General features: G+C 38.0%; 2 protein-coding genes across 5 annotated transcripts in view; both read right to left on the bottom strand.

The window, feature by feature from the left end:
• Positions 1-938: 938 nt before the first annotated feature.
• On the bottom strand, positions 939-7,857 carry tapbp.1 (TAP binding protein (tapasin), tandem duplicate 1). Its single transcript, XM_040020361.1, has 8 exons — positions 7,448-7,857; positions 5,959-6,150; positions 4,445-4,693; positions 3,963-4,322; positions 3,493-3,816; positions 2,195-2,296; positions 1,966-1,994; positions 939-1,809 (listed from the first exon to the last, which is right to left on the bottom strand). Exons 1-8 carry the CDS (start codon positions 7,506-7,508, stop codon positions 1,798-1,800), a joined length of 1,329 nt encoding a protein of 442 aa, XP_039876295.1. The 5' UTR covers positions 7,509-7,857; the 3' UTR covers positions 939-1,797.
• Positions 7,858-18,151: 10,294 nt separating this feature from the next.
• The window catches only part of LOC120726645 (class I histocompatibility antigen, F10 alpha chain-like), a 162,419-nt gene continuing 160,201 nt past the window's right edge, over positions 18,152-20,369 (bottom strand). For 2 of the 4 annotated variants that reach the window (XM_040020383.1, XM_040020385.1), the window contains exons 7-10: positions 20,253-20,303; positions 19,431-19,502; positions 18,649-18,683; positions 18,152-18,492 (exon numbers count right to left, since the gene is read on the bottom strand). In XM_040020383.1, the coding sequence (XP_039876317.1) occupies positions 18,679-18,683; positions 19,431-19,502; positions 20,253-20,303 (128 nt within the window). In that variant the 3' untranslated portion in view covers positions 18,152-18,492; positions 18,649-18,678. Of the gene's footprint in view, positions 18,493-18,648; positions 18,684-19,075; positions 19,087-19,430; positions 19,503-20,252; positions 20,304-20,369 lie in introns of all 4 variants that reach the window. The other 2 variants (XM_040020384.1, XM_040020386.1) reach the window with 2 other exon arrangements.

The raw sequence follows: 20,369 nt of genomic DNA, 5'->3' as shown, positions 1-20,369 counted from the left end.
TGATGTCAGTTTTTATTACTATTATTATTATTTCTTTGAATGTACTTAATTGACTTTATAAAGCTCCTTTAATTGTTTTACATTTAGTACTTTCATATTTTGAACTTTTATCAGATTTACCGTTATTTTGTGTTTAAGTTCAATGTGAGATTCAGAATGGTGAAGAAAGATGGTTTAAGCTACTTTCAACGTGGTAGGGGGTTATAGCCAGTCTGACTCTGAATATTTTAGAAAATGCTGATCTGCTTGGATTTTACCACACTACTTTACCAAACTACACAGCAGAAGATTGGAAAAACGTTTTCTGCTCTGACAAGTCTTGATTTGTGCTGTAACATTCAGATGGTAGGATCAGAATTTAGAGTAAACAACATCAAAGTATGGATCATCCTGTCTGTTTACAGTTCGGGCTGGTGATGGGGTATAATTTTCCTGATGAACCTCAGGCCCCTTGTTACAAAGTATTGTTTAGACACCATAGGCTCCCTGAGTATTGTTGCTAACCATGTCCATCCCTTTGTTACCAGTGTACCCATTTTTAAATGGCTGGTTCCAGCAGACTTATGCACTATGTCATAAAGCTCAAAACATTGAAAACTGGTTTCTTGTACATGAGGATAAGTTCACTGTACATGAATGGCCTCCACAGTCACCAAGTTGCAATCAAATAGAGCAATTCTGGGATGTAGCAGAACGACAGAGACATGCCATGGACACTGTGTGACGCTAAATGTAAATATGGACCAGAATCTCAAAAGAATATTAGCAGCACCTTATTGAATCTATTCCATGTAGAATTAAAGCAGCTCTGAGGACAAAAAAGTATTAACCCAGTATTATTAAGGTGTACCTAATGAAGTGACCAGTAAGTGTAAGTGAATGTGTGGTTTAAAGCGTGTATAAGAGCAGAGTGTTTAACAAGAACAGGACTTATTTGGTGTGTTTCAAGAGATTTTTTTTTTTATTTAATTAAAATTCAGAGTCCGTTTAAATCAGATGCTAATTAAAAATCTTCCTTACAGCAGAATTTTGTGCTCTGTTTGCAAAATCTCCATTTCAGTCACAGATTTAATGTTTATTAGCCCGGGCAAGCATGTGATGAAGAAGAATACAAACACACCTAAAAACAATATGAAAACAGAAATACAATCTCCATATTTACAAAAAGAACAAAAATAAGACGGACAATTTGAACAGTCTATTATTATTATTATAAATATTATTTTTAAAATAATGAGTCTATTATTAGTCAAATTATCTTTACTTAATTAAAACAGCACTTCCTTTTCTTTATAAACCAACAAATACAGTCCGATCTCTGGTTCCAAAAAGCGTGAGTTAATGAGGTTTTTAGACAGACGGGAACATCGAATGGAAGGATTAACCTTTAAAAAACAGAAGCTGATGTTTCAACACATCACTCCCAACTTCCTCTCATAGTTTTTCTTTCCAGTGTTTGTGACGACATATAAACCATAAACAGAGGAAGGCAAAACCACACAGCTCTATAAAGAAAGATTAAAGAAACGTCACAAGAAACGTGTTTGAACTGAGCGCCTTCGAGATATCCCTGCCCCTTTCTAAAGAACAAAAAGTTGAATCCAAACATTTTATAATAAACAAATTTGATAAAAACAAGCATAAAACATACAAGTTTACCTCCAAACCAGAGCAGTAAAAAAAACAAAAGAAAAAGAAATAATCTGTCCCATGAACATGTGGAAAGCCCCTCCTGAAATCCCATCAAACATATCGAGTGGATCAATGCCACTGATGGTCAGTCGCCTTCTTTCACCTTCACTTCTCTTTCTGTGATGGGAAAAAATTGTAAAATTAAATTCAGAGGAAACACCAAGAAGCACCACGTCCAGGGTGATGAAACATACAGTAGGTAAATCAATTAATAAGAGATTTCTGTAAACACATTTATATGTTTGTCTGCAGTAAATATTACAGTGACATTACCTTATCTTGTTTATCAGCCTCAGCTGAGCCTGTTTACAGAGAGATACAAATTAAAAAACAAAAAGTCAGGCACAGAGTTTAATAAACATCTTACTTTTTGAAACATATTACTCATTCTTTTTTATTTGATCCAAAAGGTGACAAGATTTTCTCCAGCTTGAAATGATTAAAAAAAACTTCAATACACATTAAAACTGTTGGACGATATTTTTGTGTCAATATTTGCTACCTGAGCTGGTAAATGTCCACGAGACAAACTTGATGAGCCCATAAAGCACCAGCGCCACGCCGACCATTGCCATAGAGTCCTCGATGGACGGAGAACTGAACCCTGAAAAAGGAAAAATGATCGTTAGGATTCATCTGATCTGAACAGGTTTGTTAATATCAGTTAAATTATTATTACAATACTGTGCAAACATTTTAGGCAGGTGTGAAAAAATGCTGTAAACAAAGAACGCTTTTGAAAAATATAAATGATTGTTGATTTGCCCCAAATGTATTCTGCAGCAGGACAACGACCCCAAACATGGAGCCAAAGTCATTAAGAACTATCTTCAGTGTAAAGAAGAACAAGAAGTGCTGGAAGTGATGGTCCGGCCCCCACAGAGCCCCGATCAACATCATACTCAGGTGTGTCTGGGATTACATGAAAATACAGAGAGATGTGAGGAAGCCGACATCCACAGAAGATCGGTGGTTAATTCTCCAGGATGTTTGGAACAACCTACCAGCCGAGTTCCTTCAAAAACTGTGCCAGTGTAGAAGAAGGCAAAGGTGATTTGATTTAGATTTCTCTTTTGTTCATTCACTGCATTTCGTTGATTGATAAAAATAGCTAATTATCACTTCCATTTTTGAAAGCATTCTTTGTTTACGGCTGCCTGAAACGTTTGCACAGTATTATATACACTTCAATATTAAACCTTTAAGAGTTATTTCACCAACCGAGCCATTTCAGGTACTAACAGGAGTCAATTTTTAATGGCTCTCATGGTATTTATCATATCTGTGCTGCTTCATTCATCTATAACAGATATACTAAAATGTGCTAATGCCATTAAATATTACTTAAATGCAACAGTTCAGGTTAGTCTGAAGGTTTGTGATGCAGTAAATCTTTTTAGAAATAAAACATCACAGTGGGTCATAAATGGTACCACATGGTTACTTTGTGATTAACAAAATCAAAGTGTTTTAAATCCAGAAGCTGGTGATTCAAACTGTTTACTTAAATCTAAGAATGTGTCAAACTACGATAACTCAAAAGTTATCCAGGTAAACGTGTTTCAAGATTAGTTAAATATTTAGTCATTTATATGTGATACTAACCTAATAAGCCGCATTTAAAGGAAAGTGTTATGTTAGTGGTAATATCTTTTCTTATATCAGTTTCCCTTCTATACTATTCTACCTTTCTTCTTTCTATTTCATCATTAGTACCTTCTCCAGGTGTATAAAAACTGCTTTAACTCAACATAAACTGAGCTGTTTGCTTGCGTGTCTTCCAGGTTTGCTTCACATTACCGATGACATTGAGGGTCACGCTGGTCCGTCTCGTGCCTCCAGCGTGGGCGGCCACACAGGTGAGCTCGCCTCCTCTGCCCAGGTCCAGCTTAGAGGTGTCGATCTCGAGCCGGGAGGTCTGGCTGAAGGTGCGGTCCCAGGCCTGCCTGTGGCCCGTTACGCTGAATGAATCCAGGGTCTTGGACTTCCCGTCGGCACCTTTAATCTCCCAGCTGAACTCCACGGGGAGGGGCGCAAAGCCGGACGCTTCACACTGGACGTTTATAGTCTGACCTGGGACAGCGAGGGGCAGGGTGGAGGGGTGGATGGAGAGGGATGGCGGTTCTGGGTGGAGAGAGGAGCAGAAAAACATGATGAAGTTAAAAGTTAAATCTGGAGTTTTTACAGAGCTGAGTGTGTATTTTAAACTCATCTGCTTATTTCAGTGAGGCAAACACGTGCACAATGCTCCAGCAATACATTTTCCTCACCTTCAATCTCAAGGTCCAGCGCCACCTGAGCGAGCAGGTGTGGCAGATACACCGTGCAGATGTACGTCCCAGAGTGAAGCACTTTAGCCTCCTGCAGGAGCAGGGATGCGTTTCCTTTCTCGTGCAAAGCCTCGAAGTCCAGCGTGGCTCCTTCTTCCTGCGTGTCGGCGAGGCGGTCAGTCTTCCCATCGTAAGCCAGAATCAGCCGTCCGCGGCCTCTGAACTGGTACCGCCATTCGACGGCGAATCCAGCCCCATACAGAGGAGAGGAAGGGTTAATCCAAAAGCCGCAGTCCAGCTGCACAGGCTCCCCGAGTCTGGACTTTACTGAGACCGTTTTAGTCGTCACGCTCAGGATCACTGAAGAAACAGAGTCAGACCGACACACGTGAGATAATAAACTTTTATAATTGTTGGCCAATTAATTTTTTGATCTGTGAACCCCCAGATATAAATGTGTTTGGTTAAAATCAAATCTTTACCACTGTGCTCTTTAGATCCTGTGGGGGCGCGGGTGATAGTAGAGATGCCCAGCTGTTCGTTGAGGCCCTGAAATGCAGATGAAAACCACTCAGCCTGCAGGTACACGGGGCTGAGGCCAGACTCTGTGAGCGAGGAAACCCAGTCCAGGCTGGAGGGCTGCGGCAGGAAGGGGTTGATCTCACACTGGGGCTTCGTCACAGAGCCTCTGGGAGGGTTGAGCGAGCGGTGGCAGAGAGTGCCAGCTGGGTCTGAGAAACAGGAGTCACAGGTCACGATTATACATCATGTAAGATGTCTGAGACACTCAATCTGTTTATAAAGAAAAGAAAATAAGATGAACAGCTGTGTATAAATAAGTTTAAGTGAATAATTTAACCCACATAGTAACACAGTTTGCGGAATTACAATTTTTACCTAATTTTATTTTCTTCTTTTGCTTTTCATTTTATATTTTTTGTATAGTTTTTGTACGTGTTGCTCAGTATTACTTATTCAGAGGCCCACATGGGACAGATATGGCAAATTATTTTATGCTGTAAATGTTGTGGAGGGTGGTTTGTGTTACATACCTGTCCCTAAACAAATATGCCTTTAAACCTACACATTTTGAAAATACATAACAAATAAATCTTAAAAAGAGATGCTTTGGTCAATGATGGAATCCATAAAAATACAAAAAGAAAAATATAGAAACATGCAGAGCTGCTATGAATACATGTTTAGATTTATTATCTAAATTGTTATGTAATCATAATATTTACATAATATTCTCAAAGAGAAATGATGATGGAGTCAAACTAACAACCTAGGAAATACATGTTTTCCAGACCTAATGTGCTAAATACACACTTTATGTGCAGTAACTTTTAAACACCAAGACATTTTCGTGACTAAAACGAGCAGCTGGGATGTTTTATAGAAGAACATTTGGTCTATATGTTTATTACACACTGCCAGACAAAGAAAGTCACCACCTGGACTTCACTAAGGAAACAGGTGAGAGCCTTCCCCTGTACTGGAGGTTTGGCGACCCTGTGTGTTCACGAATGAGGTCAGTTGATCACCCGACTATTACTGAATGACTGTTTTTCCCATCAGTGGGATTTTTGCTGTGACTTATCAAAATGACGCTACAGCGAAGGAATGGAGCCATCATAGATGATGAAATGTTAGTGTGATTGTTTCGGCCGAACCATTTCATTTATTTTCAACAGATCATCTAAAATGTTCTCATGTAAATAATTATGGTTTTCAGTCATTTTTATGCCTAATAGACTTCTTTCTGTTAAGTGAGCTAATTTTATTGTCATGTTGGACTTTAAGTATCTGCCTCAGGCTTTAGCAGCGGTAAAATCTGCTAGCCATGGTTCAGACATACTGGGACTCAATCAGATGTAAATGCATCCAGATAAGAGAGAGGAGAAGAAAACGTGGACATAAACTCTGATAAAATATGACTTTTATCGAGCTGCAGAACTTATTTAACTAAGCTGGATTGTATTTTACTCATTACCGATCACAGAGTAGACTCTTTCAGGGTTGATGTCTTTAGGAGCGCGCTGGGTCTCGTCATTCTGGCCGTCTGCTTCGGTTCTGATGTGAAGCAGGGATTTTTCCTGGGTCGTAGCTCCAGTTAAACCTCCTCCTCGTCCCGCCTTCTCCTGCACAAACCAGCACTCCAACACCGGACAGCTGCTGCTGCAGGCTTCAGACAAAAGTTTAACAGGAGATTAATGGGTAGTAAAAACTTTGTAAATATCAGACCACATTATATTATGCCATTACGTTTCTCGACATCATCCACTCAGAAAATTATTGTTGTGCAAACTGTATTTTCAAGCTCAACCAATAAACAAGGCAGTTATAGGAATTATTATTGAAACAGAAAGTTAAATCAAGCGTAATATGTTTCATGAGGTCCAGTTTAAAATGACAGCTAAAAGTAAAAGTCCAGTTCTGTCTGGCGACCCATAAATATTGTACTTAGCTGTTTCCACCCCTTCAGTGTTTTGCTTTTGGTTTACTCCCCTGCTTTTTTAATTTTTTATTTAGCAAACAGGCAGCAGCCCGTCTACCTTTCCCCGAAAATTAAGTCTCCAGCTGTTTCATGTGAATATCGCACAGTCTTAATCACTAAAGTGAAAACAGCACTGCTTCAATTTGTGATTTCAAGTATTGGTGATTGTATTTCAAAATTGGACTATAGTCAGCAGGATTTACAAAGGGGTAACATGTAAAACAAAGAGTGTCTTTATGACTCTTATTTTTTTTATTGCTTTACTGTACCTACTTCGTAACCAATTCAGACCTTTTTGGCCTCTTAAAATATCTTTATTGAACTGTTGTTATATTTGTTGTAGTTTTCATATACGATATGGCCATATACCTCTAAAAGAAGACGTTTTTAATGTCCGTGACACTTTTTAACTGGTTGAATGTAGGATAACTTTGCCAGAAAGTGATTGCAGCTTCTACGTTCTTTCACATATTAATGGTCAACATGTCATTTACAGCAGTTTAAATATGGATGATCACTTTTCGGCAAATACCGGAAATCACTTTTGGACAGGACGATCACGTTTTGGGCACGAAAATAGGCGTGCACCACTCGCTCGGGGTTTCACGCAGAACTCCATGTTAAAAACGTATTAAATTTATGTTATTTTTGTTAAACGTAATCATGCATACACCTATAACATTCACTTACATGTTTTAAGACGCATTTGGGCTTTATTTTAAATTCGGCTTGTAAAATGGTAACCAAATATGAACTTTACTATGTTTAATTAGAGTTAAACTTGACGTTATTGTCCAAGTTTTTTTTGGACATTTTCAACCAGCTGTTTTTCAACTTTTTGATGTTACTGAACAGATAGAGGACTTCCATGCATATAAAAAAGGTTTTTCTTACATGTACGGTTTATAATATTAGTAATACAGCATGCATAGATGTATTTTTGGCTGTCAGACCAGCAGAGCAACAATGAGCTCGACTAGCTTACCTTGAATAAAGCAGGTAACGGCGATCAGAGACAGTTTATAGATGGTAGATAATTCCGTCATGTTTATCCGTGTTTCTTCACAGACAGGTCCCCTCGTTTAGCTGCAATCAAACGGACTAAACAAGGTTTAGTTGGCTGGTTTTCCCCTCCAGGTCCGAGATCAAGTTCAGTTTCACTTTCACATACAGACGAGTCCGACAGTTATCCAGGAAAAACACAAAAACACGCCATAAGTTTATAATATATCAGGATTAGCTGACATAAGAGTGAATGTGTATCCGAAAAATTAAGGTAACCGGAAGCCTAAAAACAAAGATTTTACAGTAGCTTAGAAGAATACGTCTTCAAAATTGCATTCAGGAGTACTGCCATCCCGCCGCTAGATGGAGCCCTCTGGCTAAAAATAAACCAAAGGCAAATTGTGGAGTAACTTGCTACGTTAGTGGCAGCAAGGCATCAGAAAGATAACCCAGTCTGAGGGCAGGGGTCAGATGAGGACAAGAGAAACAGGAAAAATAAAGTCTTAAATCTAAACACACATCCTTTGTTTTTATATTGTAAAAGCAGCATACTGAGTGTATAGGCCTTGGTTTTAGTAATAGAAGTTCTTTTTTTTTATTTATGTTTTTTAATGCATACAGAATTCATCATAAATTACTTCTCTGTATGAGTTTAGTAACTTGTTCTTTACAGATTAAAAGTTAGCCTGTACACTTTATTTTTAAATGTATGTCCTTCTGACCTGTCTAAAATTTTGATGTTAATAATTGATTGTTTCCCTTCTTTATTTTTGCAGGAACGTTGCAGAACAAGTCAGACAAGAAGCCTTAACGTCCTGGCACATATATTAGATAACAGCCTATTCTTTGTTCTCCGTTTGTGCGCCAACGCTTGCAAATCGAACCAGATCGGGTGTCATAAACACAAAAACGAAACTTAACAGAGTGATCACGTGGTTTCACAGAAAGCAGTGGACATGGAGTGCCGCTTCAGTCCAGTGGTGGCGCTCTAACACTGTGACTGACCTTTCTGCAAAACACCACCAACAGAATTAGTGAGGCTTGCTACTGTAGCTTTAACTGATGTGATTTCCTCATTGTTTGTATCCAAGTCACACCAGAAAAGCCGCAGCAGGGTTTGTTTTGATAGACACAAGGAAACAGATGACAACACATGTGTTACCTGTGATTATAGAAGAATTAAAAGCTCCTAATAAAAAGATGGTCAAGCTATGTAACTTGGAGCATGTAGAGCATAGATATCATACATATAAAGATTTCCATTTGTATGAAATAACTACATTTAAGGATAAAATAAGAGTGAATGACAGTTGGTTGTCTATTTGCCATTTAAATACACAAAGAGAAGAGACTGCAGAGGTGCTTTCAGAGTAAAGTCTTCTGTGACAACATGATTCATTTTCCTAACAAATGAGGCACCAATTCAGGAGAAATAAACAGGCTTTCGTTTGTATAAGATTTATTGCCAAGAAACATTGTTGCAACAAAGGACAAACCGAACAAACAAATTTCCTTACGTCTCCATCTAAGTTTACTTCCTCACACTTTGCAAACATAACAAATGCAGACAAATTAACAGATTAAACATCAAACCTGGATTATGCAAGCACTTAATTTGTTTATTTAAAAAATTTAAATCTTTTCTGCTTTAATTTTAAATTGAAAAAAATATGACAGTGTAAGCTTCGTGCTATCATGTCTCTAATCCTCCGGTTTAATCTGCTGAAAAACGTGGTCTGTCATATATGTAGGTGTTTGACAGGAAGATTTGTGGGCCCAAAAATGACTTGGCAACACAGAACTGAACTAAAAATCACAGCTTTAATGCTGGAGAAAAAGGCAAAGGAGCCAACTAAACAGTCGCTACCTCTCTCTGTGTCTCCTCTCCCTTAACTGTTTCCGTGTCCCACTCGTTGTCTCCTCCAGTTATCTCCCTAATTCATCTCATTTCCCTGGTTGTTCTTTCCTCCCAGTTACTATGTTATGTTGTGAATTAGTCTGCGTCTCAGTACTTCCTGTTTTAATTTGATAGTCTCCTGTCTGATGTGCGTCATGTTCAGTTTTGTTTCCCCCTGTCTCGTTAGTTAGATCACGTTCCTGTGGCTTGTTCTCTCGTTTTCCCTTGTGTATGTTTATGTCTGTGTCTCCCTCTGTCTTGCGTTACGATCTCCCTTGCGCTTCATGGCTGTGTGTCTCTCTGTGAATTTAGTTTAGTTTGCATTTTCTCTGGTCCAGCAATTAAGCTGAGTTTGAGTTTATTTTTGCGTCTGCGAGTCATGCAGTGCAATTTAAGTTTATGTACACCAGACCAGTGAAATGAGTTTTTGCCAATCTACAGAAACTTAATTAAATGTTTAATCCCTTACATATCTCCTATAAAAAACGAAGCACTGCTTCAACAGAAAGAAATCTGTCACCATGACTCTTTGGGCTTAAAATTTAAGAAATAAATTAGTGAAATTACACATTTATCAGTAGACGAAGCTTAAAACATATGAAAATACAACTAAAAACACAACATTTCTGTTCTCCTTCACATTTTCCAAAGCTTGAACAACCTTGTTGAATCTATGACATGAAAGCAAAAAGGGAGCCAACCTGATACTAGCAATGTGTACCTAATGAAGTGGCCAGTGAGTGTAGTATTAGTAGTTGGTGTAGTAGTAGTAGGTGTCATTGGCTGAATATTGATCATTAGTTGAATAATTTTTTAGTTTGTAGTGCTTTTTTTTTTTTTTTTTAATGCCAAAAACATTTTCATTAAAAAAAGACATATCATTTGTTTTGCAGTGACTCACTTCCTAAAGTATTTCTGGACCTTCTGGGGTGCCAAACTTCTGCCACAGCAAAATCTCCAGTGTTAAATTAACACTAGAGAGTGTCTATATGGGTCCACACCTCTGAGTGTTAAATACAACACTGTTGAGTGTTAAATTAACACTTTTGACAGTGTTATATGTTTAAAAGTAACCTAGTCAGTTTTGAAGATTAACAAAGACTAACACTGAGCAGTGCTGATTTTCTAACACTGGAATATTTCTAACATTTTGAGTTATTTTCCAGTGTTAGAAAATCAGCACTGACTTTATATGGGTGGTGTTCAGTTTTGCTTTTTTATGTTATTGATGTTGTTGTAGATTTTTTCTATGAAGCCCAAGTAGTGTTGGAAATGAATGAAATGAAAAGAGCATATAGTCAATGTCTCCCTGTCTCTTGCTCTCTCCAGTCCTTCCCTCAGTCTTTCTCCTACAGATGTTTTACTTCTCTTGAGTGACCTGTCACGCTACAGGTTTCTATTCTAATAGAGCTGATTTGTTCAGGAAGCAAAATGGAGTGGAGCTTCATGAAAGTGTGTACAAAGGAGAAATCCTCCCCAGCAATGATGGCACCTTCCAGATGAGTGTTGACCTGGATCCATCATCAGCAAAACCTGAAGACTGGAGGAGGTTCGACTGTGTGTTTCAGATCTCTGGTGTGAGCAAGGACTTCACCATCAAAATGGACAAAGCAGTGATCAAAACCAATCAAGATGGTACGATGGGAATTAGAGGAAATAAAGATCAAAAACCCGTGTTTAATATACAGTGCTTTGGTTCATGTATACAGTGAGGAAAATAAGTATTTGAACACCCAATGATTTTGCAAGTTGTCCACTTAAAAATCACGAAGGGGTCTGAATTCACATTGTAGGTGTATTCCCACTGTGAGAGACAGCATTTAAAAACAATTCAGGAAATCACATTGTATGATTTTTAAAGAATTTATTTGTATAGCACTGCTGCACATAAGTATTTAAACACCTGGTAATCAGCAAGAATTCTGGCTCTCAAATACCTGTTACTATGCCTTTAAGTCCACCTCTACTCCACTTATTAATCTAAATTAGTAGCACCTGTCTGAGCTCTTTAAAGACACCTGTCCACCCCACAGTCAGTCAAACTCCAATACTACCATGGGGCAAGACCAATTATGGACCTCCACAACACTGGAAAGAGCTACAGTGCAATTGCCAAGCAGCTTGGTGAAAACAGATCAACTGTTGGAGAAATTATTAAAAAATGAAGAGGCTAAAGATGACTGTCAGTCTCCCTCAGACTGGGGCTCCATGCAAGGCCTTGTGGGGTATCACTAATAATAAGAAAGGTGAGGAATCAGCCCAGAACTACACAGGAGGAGCTGGCCAATGACATGAAGAGAGCTGGGACCACAGTTTCAAAGATCCCATCTGAAGTTTGCCAAAGACCATCTGGATGATCCAGAGGTGTGGGAGAAAGTCATGTGGTCGGATGATAATAATAATAATAATAATGGATTGGATTTATATAGCGCTTTTCAAGGCACCCAAAGCGCTTTACAATACCACTATTCATTCACTCTCACATTCATACACTGGTGGAGGCAAGCTACAGTTGTAGCCACAGCTGCCCTGGGGCAGACTGACAGAAGCGAGGCTGCCATATCGCACCATCGGCCCCTCTGGCCAACACCAGTAGGCAAGTAGGGTAAAGTGTCTTGCCCAAGGACACAACGACCAGGACAGAGAGCCCGGGGATCGAACCGGCGACCTTCCAGTTACAGATGCGATTTCCAACCCCCTGAGCCACAGTCACCAGACCAAAATAGGACTTTTTAGATCTAAGCTTCACTTGCAGTCTACAGACCTAAATCCCAAAAAAATCTTTGGAGGGAGCTGAAACTCCATGCTCAGCGACAGCCCCCAAACCTGACAGATCTAGAGGAGATCTGTTTGGAGTGGGCCAAAAATCCCTGTTGTACTGTGTGCAAACCTGGTCAAGAACTACAGGAAATGTTTGACCTCTGCAATTGCAAACAAAGGCTTCTGTACCAAATATTAACACTGATTTTCTCAGGTGTTGAAATACTTATGTGCAGCAATGCAGTACCAAAAAGTTTTTTTTAAAAATCATACATACAATGTGATTTCCTGAATTGTTTTTAAATGCTGTCTCTCACAGTGGGAATTTCAGACCCCTCCATGATTTCTAAGTGGAGAACTTGCAAAATTGCAGGGCGTTCAAATACTTATGTTCCTCACTGTATGTGTGTCGGATGAGAAAGTATGTCTCCTTAATGTGGCATTCTTTTCATTTAAGGCTTACGTTAATATTACACCAAGACGTGTCGATCATGCGATCACTAGTGTTCCTCCAATTTCCTAAAATAAATGTTACAGTCCTTGATTTAAGTTCAAAAAGGGCTTTCCTGTTTTTACTGAACTCTGAAAAATACAGAACAACATCAACACTTTATTTGTCAAACACAGTGCCATAAAAGTATTTACTTCTTTTTAATTTTTTAATTTGCATATTTATGACTTTCACATGTTTCAGATCATCAGGAGACAAAGATAATCTGAGTAACAACAAAATGCAGTGTGTAAATGATGACCTAATTTATTAAGGACAAAAAGTTATCTAAACCAACCTAATGCTGTGAAAAAGTGATTGCTTCCTAAACCTAATCACTTTTTGTGCCACTCTTGGCAGCAAGAAGTATAAACAAGCGTTTGCAATAACTGGCAATGAGTTTCTCACATCGCAGTGGATGAATTTTGGCCCACTCTTCTTGGCAGAATTGTTTGAAACCATCACACTGGAGGGTTTTTGGTTACTTTTGAGGCATTAAAATGGATGTGTTTTTTGGATTGCTGTCTTGCTGCATAATAATAATAGAGTGCACTTGAGCTTCGGGGCAGGAAGTGATGGATGCAGAATTTTCTGGTAGATTGCAGAATTCATGGTACATCAGTCATCCTGAAGCAGGAAAACAGCCCACCATGTTTGACTGCTGTTATGATGTTTTTTTTTTTTTAATGAAATCATGTATTAGTTTTACTCCAGATGTAACAGCACTCAAACCTTCCAGAAACTCTTGTCTCATCAGTCCACAGAATATTTCTCAGAAAAGTCTTGGGGATCATCAAGTTGTTTTTTGGCAAACCTGAGATGAGCCTTTATGTTCTTTTTGGTCAGCAGCAGCGATGGGAATAATGGCGTTATTAAGTAACAGCATTACTAATGGCATTACTTTTTCAGTAATGAGTAATCTAACTAATTGCTATTTCTATCATTACAACACAGTTACCACTACTAACAAGAAAATACACTGTGGACGTGTAATTATTTTTCAACACAGACAGTTGAAGCTGTCCTCAGTTTACTGGGAGCTAGAGGGGGCGAAACAATCGCACAAGTGCTGCTGATTGGCTGAGGAAGAATAAAGTAGTTGTGGTAAACCAATCACATGACCAATTTAAGATGGCATAGCAACAATGACATCGATTCTTGCATTCATCACAATGGTATGGGCCAGTAAACATAGTTTAATCTTTATGACAGAATGCTTATGTGTGTATAAGAAAAACATTTAGTCAATAACACTGGATACTTAAAACAGATTTAGCACAAATATTTTTGTGTTTAAAATAAACAACCAAACAAAATCCAGCAGAGACTTGACACAGTAGTCTCTGTGTCAGGTCACAAATCATCTGGTCCTTCAGCCGATCCAGCTACTGTTCACTGAAGCCTCACCAATGTCTCAGTGGAAGGTTGACTATCAAATTACACAGGCAATGGATCAAAAATCTGTGGCAACAGGTCTGATGGAGTGATGAATCCAAATAACATTTTGTTCAAATGGTCATCAGTATGTACAGAAGTCAGGAGAACGGTACAATATATAACATGGTGAGCTTGTTGTTAGTTTGTGTACACAATACAACTGCAAAAAGTCCATAACTGTAAGTCTCATATTCATGTGTACTGATATGATATCATGTGTACTGATATGAATAGAAAAAAAAGCTGCCATACACAGGACATGATCTTCTGGCTTCTCTGTAAAATTCCCATGATTTAGCCACAACATAGCCTACATTCAGAAAAAGACTCTTGACAAAGTACACGATGAACTTGAAATGAGGAGGTGTTTGCATAAAAAGAACTCCTCCAGCACATCAGCAGTTGCTGGAATAAATGTTACTTATAACTTTCAGTCCCTGTTGTTTTTTTTATTTTGTACTTTAAATTTGCCTGCTGCTGGATGTAGGCAAATCATGATATGATAGGATATGGTCAGTATCGAAATAACCAGATTCCGACCAGATTATTAATGTTTGTAATCAATGAACCCAAACCTGCTTTCTATTTTGTGACCAATGATTGAAACATCTGAGGCTTTGAGGCACCCAACATTTGATATTATTAAGATAACCGAAATGAGTGTCAATGCAGCTGGAACTGATAAACTGAAGAGAGATGTATAACTGCATGTCCATCCATCCATCCATCCATTCGCTTCCGCCTATCCTTTTCAGGGTATAACTGCATGTCATTTACAGTATATGAAATATAGTATATTTTGCTATTCTATTTTCCTCCTGAAATTGCCCTTGTGTGGGTGTGTCCTGCCATCTCTCCTAACTTAGGCGCCACCTTTTTTGTAGAGCTGTAGTGTCGGAGGGTGATGTTAGGTTGCAGCTAGTGAGCTGTGTGTGTTTGTGTGTGTGTGTGTGTGTGTGTGTAGTGATTGATTGCTCCTGCTCTGCAGGTTTTAGATGTGTCTTTGATCCAACACAGCTGATTTAAATGTTAAACTACCTCCAAAACATGTCTTGAAGTTATCCAGACGCCTGGTAATGAACTAATCATTTGATTCAGGAGTGTTGACCCGGGTGACACCCTTGAGGCTTGGAGTTCCCCACCCCTGTATTAGGGGTCACAAGACTGCAAAAATACTTCAAAAATGTGATTCTAGTGAAAGAGGGAAAATCCCACCAATCTTTACCTTGGCTTTTGTTTAAAAAAAATGAAAAATGAAAAACACAACAAAAAATGGCCCAACAGAGTCAGATATGTGCTATCCAAATTGTGAGGCTGAAAGAAAATTTAACATCTTCTGAGTGACATAATCTGGCTTTCTGGTGGGCCAATGTCTATATAACAAAAACTAAAGTAAAGCTTGAAGCTCTTCATTTCAAATACAATTGTGTGTTATGTGTCTTCTTTCCTTTTTTTTCCTTAGAAAAGGACCATGAATGGCAGCATGGCAGAGGCACTCTTTGGCTACAGCCATTTACTGTGTTGCTTGCATGGGTTTTAAATAACTATAGCATTAGAATTTGTGCATTTAAAAGAGATTATTTAAAAAGGAATCTTAAAGAAATGTTTTGTCTTTAACCAGGACACGACTGAGGCCACTGCACTGAGTGCCCTTGAGAAAACAACTTTGGGCATCTGTCTCCAGCGATACGCCAGGCAATGACTTTTCTGATGTTGGCATCATCATCATCGAGAGTGTGGTGGTTCTTCAGGATCTGGATAACGTGGCCCTTGCAGTAGCCATGCTGTTTGGACTTTTTTACTCCTTCAACATGAGTTACCCATCACAGCTCTGCTACACTTTTGAGTTGATTCAAAGGGTGGTAATGGAGTTGGATGTGACTCCACTGTTGAGAAAAGCCCAAAGTTTAAAGACAAAACCCCTCCTGTAAAGAAAGTTCACTGTTGTTATGCATGTGAGGTAGTTAGCTCCAGGTGTGTGAACATTCAAATCTCACACTTGTTCTCCTGCATTTTGGAGGCTCAATTTCCAGGAACAAATCACGGTGTTCATTGTTGTGCACTCTGTAACTGCAACGAGGACAGGGCCTGTTTTTTTAATTAATTAATTTTTTCTTCTTTTCCTTTTTCTCTCTGTACAAGTTCTCTTATTGACCGCATTTTTCAATTTTTGTTTGTATTTTTGACAAGTGAAGAGATGTGGAGGTGTACAGTCTAAATAGTCCGATCTGGGCTGTGTGGAATCGCATTTTCAGTTTAACTCAGTTCGAGTGAAGAATGTTGAATACAGTTTTGAACCAAGGTGTCAAAATATGACCAGTGCTGGAACTTTTTAACAGTCACTGTATCACTGTTATTTCTGTGGCTCTTGAATAAAGGTTTTAACATGCAAGTTGTAATTTCTTTTTAGTAATATGGGGTAAAATGGGTAACATTAATAGGAAGATGTTTGCCAATCCAGTAACTTATTTTAATGTTAATGGAAACTAAAATTATGTCAAATTGTTTAAAGTTATACTTGTTTATTTGAATCTTGTCAGTTCAATTCTTTAAGTACTGTCACTGCAGTAAAATTAGACATTTTGTTTTGAAAAGTTTCTAGTGGAAACTGGCAACCATCTTGGAAGAGAACAATACAATCTGTAAGGCCTCCACTGGAAAATTGTGTATTTGATACTAGAATATAAAACGAACATGTAATTTGAAGATAATACATAGTATTTAAGTGACCATGTAGTATTTGGGTAAAAGTTATTGAACAATGCTGGAATAAAGTAAGGAAAATTGTGAAGGATTAAAATATTTCAAGAGCTCAAATTACTTCATCAAAACACGTTTCAGTCACATTTTATCAACACAAATTGCACAGGTTTATTGAATATAAATAACTTGTGCTAATTTAATTCAATTGTTTAGACAGCAACATAACAGACAGCAATAAAACACGCACATACATGTCTCTGTACTATATACATGATATTTACAATTAAAGTCATGACTGTTCATCACTGTTATGTGTACCAGTGGTGAAAAACAACATCGATATAGCAATAATAGAGTACAGCTTTTTTGCTGGTTCAAGTCCAGCTGAAAACACAAATCCCTTCTGAGATTGTGTCAGAAAAGGCATCCAGAGTAGAACTGCCAAATCAAACATGCATAACTAACTGATGCAGCAAAGGAGTGGCCAAAAGCAGCATTAAAACTCAATAATGGTAATACACACCCAGACCCAATACTAAAGAAAATACAGAATAATTCCTACAGATGTAGTCTTTCTTCTTCAGGACCATTTTTACTTAAGGTAATACACCAGTATTATATAAGACAGACCTACATTATAAAACTATGTTTAAAAATTATTGTTATCATCATCATTGTTGTTGTTATTAATAATTTAATCAAAGTGTTTTTATTGAGTTTTCAGAAAGAATATCATTCATACAGAAAAGCTCGAACTCAAGTCCTACCACACAGTGTAAGACATAACTATACCCAGACAGAGGAAGAAAAGAAAAGGGGAAAAAAAAAAAAAAGGGGGTGGGGGGGTGGGGTGGGAGTTGCCAGTTATGGAGTGGACGGAAACTCATCTTCAAAATAGGAAATGAAAGGCTGCCAGACCTTAAAGAATTTCTTGGTGTTGCCCTGTATAGTAAATCTGAGATGTTCTAATTTGAGGTGTGCCATCACCTCCTCCACCCAGCGTTTATGGGATGGCGGTGTTGCCTTTATCCAGTTAAATAGAATCAATCTCCTAGCCAGCAATGAGGCGAATGCTATTGCCGTCCTCTGAGAGGCTGTTAGTTGAGTTTCCCTCGGTGCCACACCAAAGATGGCTGTCAGAGGCATTGGTTCCATATCCTCATTAGAAATGAATGAGAATGTTCTAAAGATGTTAGCCCAAAAGTCTTTCAGCCTGGAACAAGACCAGAACATGTGGCATAAGTTGGCTGGTACCTGTTTACATCTGGGGCAGGTCGGATCGGCCCCCTGGTACATTCTTGCCAGTTTCTCCCTTGACAAACGGAGTCTGTGCAACACCTTGAACTGTATCAATCCGTGTCTCACACATATAGAAGCAGAGTGTACTAGATCTACAGCCCCCCCCCAGTCAACCTCTGAAATGTCCAGCCCCGTTGTTATTAATAATTAACTTATTTATTTTTGTATTTCTTATTTTGTTCTTAACGTTAGGCACTTTGGTCAGCCCTTACACTTTATAACCAAGCTAACTTAATTTATAAAGTAAAATATTAATTAGATTTTATCTTTATTTTTTAAATTTATTTTTGGGGTCTTTTGTGCATGTTTTAGTAAAAATTTATGTCCTGGCTGGAATAAAAAATATCCACTTCCATTACACAGCACAAATGTTTTCTCAGGAGTTCAGTGATGCAGAATCCTCATGAAGTGAAGTTAGTCCACATGTTCAAACTGTCTCCTGCTCAGACAAAAATTCAGCTTTCATTAACAAGGAGTGAATGAAAAATTCTAAATGCAATCAGTGTGAAAAAAGGAAGATTTCTTTAAAAGCATTCAGTAAAATGCAAAGATGACTGTATGTGGTACATGTGATGTGTTCAGAGTCATCAGTTACCTTTATTGCAGATTACACTCTTTAGCAGAATTATTCTAAAGAAAAAAAACAACAACATTCAGGTCACAAAACTCAACATGATGCAAGAAGTGTCACACAAACACTGGGCCATGACCATTTCCGCACAAACGTTCCTATTCTATAATGTCACTAGTTATACAGTTTGAAATCACTACAATTGTTACTCCCGAGTAAAAATCAGTTAGATGGTATCATTATTATATACGGGGTTTTAGTGGAAGTCATTACTGTAGTTACATATTTTGTGCCACTTTTTCTTACCAAGGCAATAAACACCAGCTGGAGGGATGTGCACTGTCATAAAAATTTGTAGTTCATTTAAAAAACAAATAGGCCGGTATCATTACATCTAGATCTTTGCCAAAGGTTGCCATATTCAGCAGGTATGCTCCTCACGCTGAGGATGTTGTTTCATTTAGATAAGGGCATTTTGAAAACGGTAACCAGAAAAAATCGACTGCAGTAGAAGAAATGTGTAATATAAGGGCAATGGCAGGTTTATACCTAAAGTCTACAGCTAGTGAGTCAGAGGTTGATTCTGTTCAACAACAGAACAACAACACTACGTCCAAAAGAATAGGATCAACCTTTTGACATTTACTTACCTGGATGATTGAGCATGCACCAAGATATAATATATGTGATATTATTTTAATAGATTGAAATGTAAGATTCAAAAACATGAGATCATGGAGTAAAAACATCACTTCCACACAAAAATTAAGGCTATACAGTTTGTCACAGAGAGGCTGTACACTCACCTGGGATCAGTTGTGTCGAGCTGTTTATACTATCTGTAGAAGAACCATCTGAAGAAGTTGATGATTCTGAATCTGCGGAAAAATACAAAATGATTAAAAATGTTCAAGTAAAGGGAAAAAAATGATTTAATAATATTGATGATAATGTTCAAAACAGACAAACAGCCAAAACACAGGGAGAGAATCAAAGTTTTCAGTTGCAAGATGATTTACCATTCTGTTTCTATCACTTGAACATTAATGTTAGCACTGTTTCATTGTATAGGTCAGAACAATCTTAGAAAACCTGCAGAGCTGACTGGTTTAAATCATTAGTACTATAAAATGTAATTTATGTGAGCAAAACTCACAAATCTTAATTAGTGAACATGGAGGAGCTGCTCAGGTTAAAAGTTGAAAGTTTATTGGGGCAACAATCCTGGTCATGGAAGAAGAAGAGGAAGACTGAGATTGTGGTGGTGAAAAAATGGCCCTGAGGAGTGCTAAATGAAGATCCTGATGAGTGCAGGTAAAACCTGTGGCTGCAAGACTGATAAACATTTGTGGCCAAATGGATTAAATTAACATGATTTGCAGTGATTTGCAGATATATTTTTTTTACTGCAGAATACTCATGAACATAGTGGACTCATTTATATTTCCAAGGCACTTGTTTTATTTCTATCTAGTACTGTGTAACTATGAACAGCAAGGATTGTAAATGACTATATGAAGACATGCCATTTTACTTATAAGGGAACAAAACGTAAAAACTAAAGCCACTACATTTACAGTTATTATGAGGACGTAATCAAATCCTCCAATCCAGTTACAAACACACACCTGAGGGGCTCCTTTTTCTTTCAGAATATTTTTCAGGTGGAGTTATCGGGTCTACAAGGAAAAAAAAAAAGATAAATGAAAAATCATGGCATCAAAAATCTACTCAAAATGTCCACA

This window comes from Simochromis diagramma, unplaced genomic scaffold (genome assembly GCF_900408965.1).
Source record: "Simochromis diagramma unplaced genomic scaffold, fSimDia1.1 OVJJ01000753.1, whole genome shotgun sequence".
Lineage (NCBI taxonomy): Eukaryota > Metazoa > Chordata > Actinopteri > Cichliformes > Cichlidae > Simochromis > Simochromis diagramma.
The sequence above is the reverse complement of the archived record's forward strand: the minus strand, read 5'-3'. Positions and strand labels throughout refer to the sequence as shown.